This window comes from Nematolebias whitei, chromosome 8 (assembly GCF_014905685.2).
Source record: "Nematolebias whitei isolate Nwh7 chromosome 8, NemWhi1, whole genome shotgun sequence".
In the NCBI taxonomy this organism is placed as follows: domain Eukaryota; kingdom Metazoa; phylum Chordata; class Actinopteri; order Cyprinodontiformes; family Rivulidae; genus Nematolebias; species Nematolebias whitei.
In genome coordinates this window covers 39,850,687-39,862,061 of record NC_056505.1, presented here as the reverse complement: position 1 = coordinate 39,862,061, position 11,375 = coordinate 39,850,687, and the positions used below count along the sequence as shown (strand labels likewise).

Here is an 11,375-nt window from a genome sequence, read left to right as displayed (position 1 = left end):
ATATGCTAATTTTTTGGGACAGGCATTTTGGGTTTTCATGAGCTGTATGCCATAATCATCAGTATTAAAACAAGTAAAGACCTAAAATATTTCAGTTGGTGTGCAATGAATCTGAAATATATGAAAGTTTCATTTTTATCATTACATTATGGAAAATAATGACCTTTATCACAATATGCTAATTTTTTTAGAAGGACCTGTATTGTCACAAAAAACACTTAGCAAAATTCACAAGAATAAGTCTCCTCAGTAGTGGCTTTTGTGGCATTTATTAGCTTAAACGTGTTTGCCTTTTCAAGCGTCTAGTTCTGACGACTAAAACTTTTTTATATCCAACTTGTTGTTTTTTCAGTTAAGGATATTGAAGGCCAGATGTTGTCCACATCTGGTGCAGCTGCTGACAGAGCAGAACTCAATGCATGAAGCAGATGTTCTGAAAACAACTTTTATTGGATGCCACTGAAAATAACTTGCTGTGTTCTTGTTAGGACAGGTGGCTTCATGAACATTTACTTCCACTGTGATCACATTTGGTGTTGCCAGCAGCACAGATTAAAGGGATAGTCTGGTCATTTATAATTGATTAATAGTCATCAATCGAAGCTTATCATCTTAAATTTGACAATAATTAGTAATTGTCAAATTTAAGATGGTTTGTTTTGCGTGTAGTACCTTTTTTCGACCACCAGATGGCAGTATGACTGTTTGAACCGAAGATCAATAGTGAGGGAGTGAGCAGCGTGTCTCTAAGAAAAATGGAGGAAGTCTCCTTGACGTGACATGGGCCGTCTCTCTTCGGTTCTCAAAATGGCAGACACTTGGTGTGGTTTGAGCTCTTTAGCGTAGCATTTTTCACACAAAGCTTTTAATAAAAAAATCAGTAAACAAGTTCTCAGCTTCTTTTTGCAAAGAAAAACGTTTCACACGAAGGCACGGGTTTCAACCGTGAATTTTGGAGCTTCAACAAGACGAGTTTTTCCCTCCCGAGTTTTCCCCAACAGCTTAGCTTCTTTTAACAACCCAAAACCGTGATTTTGGATGGTTAAACGGATTTTAAAAAGGGTCAGTGAAGAGCACCAGAGTTGAGCCTTTTGTCATCCAGTGTCTTCAGTAGAAAGAGAGACGAAGAAATGATAAAGCCGATAAATGATGAGGTCGATAATTTTCATTAATCATGTGATTGATTTGTTTATTGCGACAGGCCTTCATGTAAACATGTAAAAGTGTATTATAAGCCAGTGCAGCGTTCTTTAACACACATCTGTTGGTCTTAAGAACGAGTTGATTCTTGATTCAAGAGTTGCTGAAAGAAAAGGTCCGTCATTGTTTAGCTAACCTTTAGCCTTCTGCCTCTCTCCATACTCTGACCGACGTCACGGATGGAAAGAAACATCTGATTTGATAGATCACCGCTACAAAAATGTCCAGACAATCCCTTGAACTTGTCATCGTCTTACACGACCACTACAGCTGTGCTTTAAAGTGCACATCAAAGTTAGCCATTGTATTCTTGAACGTCAAATACAAACCTCACCTGTAAAAACTAAAGTAAAAAAAAAAAAAAAAAATTATTAAAAAGCCAACATCGTGATTTGTGCCGGATCTATTTTGTCGCCAAATGCTTCATTCAAAACTCGACAGTTAAATTTCAGGTGAAATAAACATAAATGAAAAGTAACATCCATGAAGGAATGCAGATTACCCCACACCCTGCATAAACGTTTCAGACAGCTCATGTGATGTTAGCACTTGGGAGTAGGTGGCAGGGATGACTCTCAGCTACTCCCACATTATACGTTAGCTCTAGATCTGTTACTGAGTTTTAGCCATTTTTGTGTTAGCTTAAATCAATTAGCTGTGGTGGTCGTCTTGGATCAGGTCGACTCCAAATGTTAGCAGTTGTAAACGTCCATCCAACCACATCTTAGTGAGTTTCATTCAAATCTATCCTCTGGTCCATACATTTGGTTTGAACAGACAGACAGGCAGTTACAGGGGGGAAGGTGGGCTAATGACGACAGATGAGAACATTTATTTAAAAGGAAACAACTGATAAAGGCAGAAACATGGAGAGTAGCCCACTCTGCTAGGTCAAGTGTGGGTACAGTTGTCATGTTGGGGTTAATGGTCTGTTCCCACCCCACAGTCCACCCACAGCACCATCTATATGCTCAGCCTGTAGTCTCATTTAGTGAAAGCAGCTATGACGGCCCATAACAGCTCGTTGGTGTTGCTCTTTATGCTTTCCCCCTCAGGCTCAAGTTCCAGCAGCTGTCGTACTCTCTTCATGGCCAGGTCGTACTGGTCATCTAGCAGCGGTGCAAATGCATTTTCCAAAACATCAGACGAATGAGCCAGGAAGATGAGCGCGAGCATACGCTTGTCCATTCGATGAGGGTCGTTCACCCATTTGTCTAGAACAGCCTCCTGCACCTTCTTGATGAGACGCTGCTTGATGGTGTTGTTGGTCAGAGGATGTGTGGTCATATCAAACAGCAAGAAGTTCTGTTTCTCCGTAGTGAGGACGCCTTTCTCCACCAAGTTCTTGGCCAGCCTCTCACGGACGTTCCTCAGCTGGTAATGCAGCTTCAAAGGGTTCCATGTCTCTCCTGAAAATGTACGTTTAAAATTAATAAAATGTAAAAACTAAAATAAACCAAGTTAATGTAGTCAGAACACACGATATACATATTAACAGTTTGTCAATAAAATGCGCTGTAACGAAGAACAAAGTACAGATACGGCACATTATACACCCATCAACAGACAAAAATACAGCAATCTATAAACAGCCCAGTTAGCAAAGGCCTTATATAACATGACCTTGATCTGTGATCTTGACCTTGAAATAGTGGTGATGAGAAGTGTATGGGACACTCCATCTAGTGATGATGCTTATGTGTATGAAGTGTTAAATTATCTTGAGCCAATAAGAAACTACAGGCCAGACAAGAGAAAGATTACGGCCAGAGACCACCACCTTTGACAGGCGTATGAAAACCTAAAGTGGCTGTTCAACTCATAACAGACTGATTGATTGATAGTCCACTCAGCTTCTGGTGGATTGAAAACAACTAACCAACCTGGAATCATTCTGAAGACATGACTTTTCTGTTTGGTTACGTTTTTCATAATCCTTTTGTTAAAAAAAAGCCCATTGTGCGTCAGGATGTTGTTAGAGGTGATCACCAGAACACTGCACAGGATTTTCTCTTTAGTTGGTTCTGATTGTTTTACTGTTTGATTGTCTGCAGTACGCCGGACTTTGTGAAGGTGAAGAGGGAGCTGAGCTGTACGGCAAAGCTCTCTGTTTACCGGTCAGTCTACATTCCTACCCTCACCTGTGGTCATGAACTCTGGGTAGTGACCGAAAGAATGAGATCATGGATACAGGTGGTTGAAATGAGTTTTCTCCACAGGGTAGCTGGACTCTCCCTAAAGCCCCCAGTATACTCCCGTGTACGTTCATACGTGGAGATACGCACGTACGTACATGGAGGTACGCGTGTACCCCCCAGGGCATGTCCGTGCAAAGCTCAATTTTTATGACCGCGTACGCGGTGTCGCACAATAAACTGCCCGGCGACAGACTGTTTTGTATGCGACACCAATGTATTAAATTCCCCTTCTTCATCCCTGATCTGGCATTTTCTTTAGTTTTTTTGCAAAGAGACAGTGATCTCTTCCTCCTCCATTGATGCCATGACTGAAATGGTGAGAAATTAAAGAATTTGTCACGAGCGAATTAAACTCAGGCCCAGCGTGGCTGCGGGAGGGTCTGGAGATTTCCTGGTGGGCTGGTCTGATGTGTGGACTGCAGAGCCAGGGCTTCCTGGGTTTTTTTTTTAGATTGTTTTATTAACAACATATAAACACAGAACACCGCTGCGGCGGCGGCTGTCGGTGCTCGTTTTTTTCTTTCCGACCTGTCGATCAATCCAGTAGGCGTGTCAGCAAATGACCAATCGGCAAACTCAATTTGTCCCAAGGTAAACGCCCCCTGTCTGTGAAGCTGCTCTGCAGCTGCTCAGGGTGTACGCTGGAGTATGAAGTCTGAACGCTCTGCGTACAGTACATGTGTACGTACGCATGAACAAACATACGCGGGAGTATACTGGGGCTTTAGAGATCGGGAGAGAAGTTCAGTTATCAGGAGAGACTCAGAGCAGAACCGCTGCTCCTACAATGAGAGGAGCCAGTTGAGGTGGTTTGAGCATCTGGTAAGGATGCTCCTTGGGCACCTCCCTAGGGAGGTGCTTCAGGCATGTCTGACCGGGAGGAGACCCCAGGGAAGACCCAGGATACACTGGAGAAACTATATCTCTCAGTTGACCTGCAAACACCTTGGAATCCTCCCAGAAGAGGTGGCTGTGGAAAGAGATGTCTGGACCTCCCTGCTCAAGCTGCTACCCCTGATACCCGACTTCGGAACAGGCGGAAGATGATGGATGGATGATTGTTTAGAGCTCAGTGGACCCATGTGGTCACTGTAATTTATCATGTGCTGAATCACAGCACCATTTAAAGCAGCATTATGTCACGTTATATTCTCCTCATAACCAACAGGTGATGTTCATGGTGAAACTGTCTAAAACAACTGACAGCTGCTGGTGCAGTTTACCTGTGGTGGATTGACACAAGTTAAAATCTTCGTGGACATATGAATGATGTAATGTTTACAGAAACTTCAGAAGACCTGCTAATGTCTGGTTTGTTAATCAGCTGCTGATTAGTTGTGGCAGCCATCTTGAATTAGGGAGACTCCGAAAAATAATTTGTTGTTACTGTACAGCCAGTGATTACTGTAAGGGTTTATTTAAAATACACCCAGTGATTAGGAATATATTTTGCTAAGAGACAGGGTTGATGCATACAATTAATAAAAAAACACTTTAGAGAAAAATATTTAACAATAGAGTGTTTCCCCTGGGGCACTTGCCTTGGCAGGGCGCTCAAGAAACATCTGTGTGAAGGAAAACAGCTCAGCGTGAGGGAGATGGAATGCTACCTAAAAGCTTGAACGTCTGTATCTACGTCAGTGCCAGGATCGGGGGGTGGGGGTATGGGGTTTAGAAGGACAGTTCGGGGTAGGCAGGGCGCTCGGTTCTGTTGACAGGGTGGGGCGGCCTCCTTGTATAATGGTAGGGGAAACAGTGCAATATGTAGCACTTGGGAGTACGTGTTAAGGATGACGCTCAGCTACTTCCGCACGGCTGTGTGTATGAACTGGATTGGAGGGCAGTGCCTGATCATACTGTGCACAATAAATGTAATTTTATGACATAATTTGCTAATGCTAGAAAAAAAAAACACATCATGGACCTTTCACCTGTGGCAGTGGGTGAAAACTATCAGGACTCACCGCTCAGCAGTTCGATCCAGCTCTGCACCGTCTCAGGTGGTTGGGTGTCTTTGATGTGTTTTAAGGCCTCGTCTAAAAGCACATCACCCGTTGGAGCATCTGACTTACAGATCACCTGTGAAGTTCAATCAAAGTTAAGATCCCCGTTTACTAAAATACTTTTTTTTAACTGAAGTTGCTGCAGCAGATACATTTTAAATCTTATTTTAAAACTGGGCAAAAATGTGGGCATTATGAAGTCCTACTAATCTATTTACACAAAAACAAATTCCCAAATTGATGTTCACGATTTACTTCACTATTTAGTAGGGGTGTAACGGTACACGTGGGTGTAACGGTACACGTGGGTGTAACGGTACACGTGGGTGTAACGGTACACGTGGGTGTAACGGTACACGTGGGTGTAACGGTACACGTGGGTGTAACGGTACACGTGGGTGTACCGAACCATTTCGGTACGGCATGCTCGGTTTGGTCCACGTGCGTACCGTTGCGGTTATTTTTTCACTCGTTAAATTTTATTAACGAGAGTTTATGCGCCGCGGAACTAAAATTCCTAAGCATGTTTCAGCACGGCGCTATTATCTTGAAGCATGCACAGCATTAGCAGCTTAGCATCTCGTTGCGGTCTCCTGTTTGGGAACATTATGGCTTTCTTGTGACAAGTGCAAATCCAAAGCTGTGTGTCGACGTTGTTTCACGGAGATTGGATCTGCAGCAGCAACACGTCTAACTTGTTAACACACTTGAAACGGCATCATTTGAACGTGAACGCCTCTTCTACAAGCAAGAAAAGCAGCTTGGTGCAAACACCGATAACAGCAGCATTTAAACAAACTTTATCAGGTCGTTCAGATCGGTCCAGAGCAATAACACAAGCTGTAGGAGTTTTTAAAGCTCTGGATCTACGTCCGAATGTTGTTGATGCGCCGGCTTTAAAGTTCTTGAGCCCCGCTACCACATCCATCACATCAACACTTCAGCCAAAAAATTGTAGCAGCTAAAACTGATATTGTCAACGAGCCGTGGATCAGATTAAAACCCTGCCCTGATGACCGAGAGATTCAACCACCTCATTACAACTGTTCAAGAAGAGGTATTGTTCTTTTATTATTATTATTATTATTATTATCTAATTAACTTTTTTTTTGTAATTTATAATCTTATTAACTCGTTTTTTTTCCCCTTTGTGTTTTATTTCCAGGACAGAGATAGCAGCCGAGTCTTCCTGTTCAGGGAAATCCACCACAGATCACCTCCAGCTAAGAAGTCTGTGATACTGAACTCTGAACTTTTCCAGGGACCTGTTCCACCTGTGGGACCTGGTCCACCTGTGGGACCTGGTCCACCTGTGGGACCTGGTCCACCTGTGGGACCTGTTCCACCTGTGGGACCTGTTCCACCTGTGGGACCTGTTCCACCTGTGGGACCTGGTCCAACTGTGGGACCTGTTCCACCTGTGGGACCTGTTCCACCTGTGGGACCTGGTCCAAGCGGTTGTGAGTAATGATGAAGCCAAATACAGCCACACTGCAAAATTAGTAAAGCTCTACCTCTTCATTCCTGTTGTAAGTGAGAGGTTTTCTCCACCGCTGGAGACATTCACTGCAACTAGATCTGAGCTTTTGGCAGAAAATGTGAACAAATTGGTCTTTTTGGCCAAAAACTTAAAACTTGATTAGATTGTAAACAGTCTGTTGCTGCATATTGTTCTGGTTCTGACTGTTATTGTATTTATTAAGATTTTTATTTTATTATTGTTCAGTGTTACCCCTAGATAACTTGCCATGGCGGGGCGCTCATCTCGTCCGTGACTTTTGTCAGGTGGGGGGTTGGCTGGCTGGAATGGAGACTCGTCCTAAGCTGCGCAGCGCGCTGTTTAAACCAACAGTTTTGGGGGACACAGCCGTGCGCTGTTTGTACTGACAGTTTTCGAGAGGCGGGGGTGCGTTCAGCGTGAGGGTTCAGCGTGAAGGAAGAGGCTGCCTTTAGCTTTTTAGCTAGTGCACCTGCATAGCGAGCCGCTAGTTTAGCGACACAATCGGCTTGCCAGTCTGACACCTTTGTCGAGCTCCAGGATCATGCCAGGAAATGCAGAAATGCATTGAAAAACTGAAATGCAGCTGATTTGACCATTAAAGTGCATTTATTAAGTAAAAGTTCAACTGAGACACACCTTTACTATAATGTCGAGCAAACAAATAATTGTTTTTAGGTGCTTATCTTGTTAAATTTCGAAGAAATGCGCAGCGTTCCAGCTTCCTGATTTCCTCCCTCTGCATGCCCCCAGAGCACCAAGGCAGCGAATACTTTTGAAAATACAACTAATTTGACCATCAAAGTGCATTTATTAAGGGAAAGTTGAACCGAGACACACCTTTAATATAATTTAGAGCAAACAGATAATTGTTTTTAAGTGTTAATCTTGTTAAATTCTTGTTAACGTACTCATTTCCGGGTTGTCAGCGGTGATGCATAATAGATGCAACCTACACGGTGAAGTGACTTATTTATGGATTTTTCCACTTTATTACACATATTTGGACTGACGCGACGTGTACGGCGGAAAATACGTTAACACGTATCTAAAAGAAGTGGGCACCAGTTGGGCTGCAAAGTCCACAACGACAACTTCAGCTGAGCTATTTTCAAGAACTTACACAGCAAAAATTTGTTCTACCTTCCTGGCCAAAAGACTTTTCCTCCTCATGCCACAAGCTTCCAGCTGCAGGCGTCCTCGCAGGGCTAATTCTATCAGCATGCACCCTCGCAACCCTGACGAAATGCAGTCATTCCAGAAAGAGGTGTAGCCCTGCATCGTGAACACACAAAATCAGAGCCCAGTTATGAGAGAAACAAGAAACCCACAGCACATACATCATGCATATATACATGTTCATATGAATAAACATAACCCACTAATTTCAAGCTCGAGTTTTAAACTAACATTATCTTATGTTGAAAAATTAAAGTTGGAATTACTGTTTAGGTTATGCAGGCATTAATGTTATCTTATGTGATACTGCAAAACATCCAGCTCAACATAATCTGCTGGCTTCCTTAGATAAATCAGAATAAACTTTATTGGCATTGCACCGAGATACAACGAGAATATGTACGTACAGTCATCCGAAAGATGGGCGGAGTGCACGAAGCTGCGACTATAAATAATTAGCGCGGCCCTCTTATTCTTATTCAGAATAATATTTTGCTTAGATGAGAAAAGGAAAGAAAACATGAGAGACATTATTAAAAAAAGATCTCTCACTCCATGTTCTAGACAGGGCACGATTTGAGGCATCAAAAAACCTACCACAGCAAAGCAACATAAACAGACGTTATACATGAACATATAGGCGGTGAAGACATTGGATTTTTAAGGGAAAGTCGTAGCAGAGTCCAGAGCCCCCCCTCAGCCCTTGTCCAGATAAGGTGACATTCATCTTCAGCTCAGTTGAGTTTCTGTCACATGTCCACGGCCTTGGGGAAGGGAGGGGTGAGGAAACAGTCAAAGCATCTTTGTTGTTTTCAAAACATTCCAGGAGTTGAGATAAGTCCGGCGTCAAGGCCACAGTTTGGGTCAGGCAAAACTCGTGAATTGTTGTTTCTGCCTTTAAAGTCTCGCTGTACATATTCTCTGATGGAAACTCCAAAACAGCCGAAGCGATCCTTTACTCCTAAAGTCGAGCTCACAGCTTCTCCAAGATTATTCCCAGCATTCATGAGTGCTGCCAGGGAGATCACAGTCCTGATAACAGCTGCTCCAACTCCCTGTCGCAGCTCCACATTCAGTCTGAGCACTGTCGAGCTTCAACACCTCCACACGAATTTGTAGACAATCCAAGATTTCACCAACCCAAACAGCAAAATAACTAGTTGTCATCATGAACCCAATTGTTTCCGTTGAGGTAAGAGGGTCCTCCTTACCCTGATTCCTGTCGGGAGAAGTTGATCGATTTTGTTGAGACCAGCTGATCCTTTGAATTAAGAGGTATGCAGAAAAAAAAGAGGCTTTTTAAGGGTTCACAGGACAAAAGAGCGCAGCAGGGAAGCGGGTGGGGGGGGAAGACATGCAAACACGTCTGGTTTCACCGGAGAATAGAAGGACTAACTAATAACTTTACTAATCAATTTTATGCATGTGAATGTTAGCACAGTGCCCTGAGACAACCATTTATATTGTGGCCGATGATGATTAGCTGTGGCAGCCATATTGAACAGGATTTACTCTCAAAGTTAATCACTTGTAGATGGGGTGCACCGATAAATCGGCCCCGGTTTCCTTAATTTTGGGAAATCAGAAATTGGCTGATACATGAGAAACCAATTTTACAACATTTTTTAGTTTGAACAACAATTGTCTAAACATTTATATTTCAGAGCACTACTTCATGGCCAGTTAAAACAAGTTTGTATTGTTTCTAGGATATTGTCCAAGGATGTTTTTTTTCCTCCAATAAAACAATATTGGAAAATTGAAGGTGCATCGTGACCTTATAACACCTGACAGTGTCACTTAAACACAATCAGTATCGGCCCAAATCTGAATGGGCAGGTCAGATGTTTTAGAACTGGTCCAGAAAACTGAAATCGGTGCACCCTACTTGTAGAAGTGCATTCAAACATTACTTTCTGAAATATTTATTAAGATCAACATATTCTGCTAACAGATGAGCAGGGTTTATGCTAAAGTTTTAAGTAAATATCCCTCACAATCAGAAGCACTTGGTTTATGTGTTGTGAATGACTCTCAGCTACTACCACACCAAGTTCAGCACAATATCTGTAAAACTGAGTTATAGCCATTCAAGCATTTGCTTAGGATGACTTATGGTGGCCATCTTGAATCAGTTTCCTTCAAAACAGTAACAACAATAACAACAACAATAATAATAGCAACAACAATAATAGTATTAATAATAATAATATGTAGATAAACATCCAATGAGCACCTAGTTTCATTAAAATCCGTCCAGTGGGCCGTGAGATATTTTGCTAACACTACAAACTAAGAAACACAAAGCCTGACAGGTATTATGTGATGATGAATATACTGTTCGTGATGGATGAGGCTTCATCATAATAATTTCAAGCTGCGATGCAGAGAACATGCAGGGGACTCCGTCCACCACCAGCCATTTTCTATATGGCTGTAACGCAAACTGCTGTCATGAACTGATCGAACTTAGTGTTGATTCTAATATGAACAGATCAATAAAGACTGTGTACAATTCATTAAACAGCTCGTATGTTCATATATTCGCCTTTACATAAAACAAGCAAGAGGCCTGCGTTGTTGTTAGCTTTTAGCTCAAGCTAAGCTAAAGCAGAGGGAAACATTAGCCTTCTGCTGTTAGAGCTGAATCTTTACCTCTCGGTCCTTCAGTCCTAACAGCAACACTTCTTCCATTAAGGTCAGCCGGGTTTCTTTGGAGTCTCCGGTGTCGTCGTCCTCCAGCTCGTCTCCCCGCCGGGGCTCGTCGTGGTCCTCCTGCCCCGGCGTGCGGTCCTTCTCCGCCGCGCTGCGCGAGGCTTCGGTTCGCCTCTGCACGAGGCCCGAACTTCTCTGGGTCAAGGAAGTCATCTCCGTCTGTGGCAGCAGTCGGCGCGGCAATGACGAAAAGCACCCTTCCCCAAACCGCTCTGTCCTTAACGTTTAACTGGACAACTTACCGACCATAAGGGAAGCGGTTAGGTTGTTTTAGATCGATGTCAGCTGCCCGAGCGCCTCTCGCCATCTGGAGAGCTGCTCCACTTCCTTGAGTTCATCCGCAACTCGCTTATCCAACATGGCGTCGCCTGGTTCACCCCGAGTGCCTCAACGTTAAAAACAACTTTACGTTCAAACACCAAGTGCTGCACAGCGTCTACAATAAAACACAACTGAAGTATGAGTGAATTAAATCAAGGAGTGAAAAAATAAAATAAAATCAGACCTAATAATAAAATCAGATAATCCATAAAATTTACATTAGAAAAAAAAAAATCTATTTAAAATGTCTTAAAATACAAG

At 42.9% G+C, this 11,375-nt stretch overlaps 1 protein-coding gene across 1 annotated transcript; it reads right to left on the bottom strand.

The window, feature by feature from the left end:
- Positions 1 to 1,157: 1,157 nt before the first annotated feature.
- golph3a (golgi phosphoprotein 3a) lies at positions 1,158 to 11,157 on the bottom strand. Its single transcript, XM_037680620.1, has 5 exons — positions 11,040 to 11,157; positions 10,734 to 10,952; positions 8,043 to 8,174; positions 5,363 to 5,477; positions 1,158 to 2,609 (listed from the first exon to the last, which is right to left on the bottom strand). Exons 1-5 carry the CDS (start codon positions 11,040 to 11,042, stop codon positions 2,185 to 2,187), a joined length of 894 nt encoding a protein of 297 aa, XP_037536548.1. The 5' UTR covers positions 11,043 to 11,157; the 3' UTR covers positions 1,158 to 2,184.
- Positions 11,158 to 11,375: the final 218 nt, after the last annotated feature.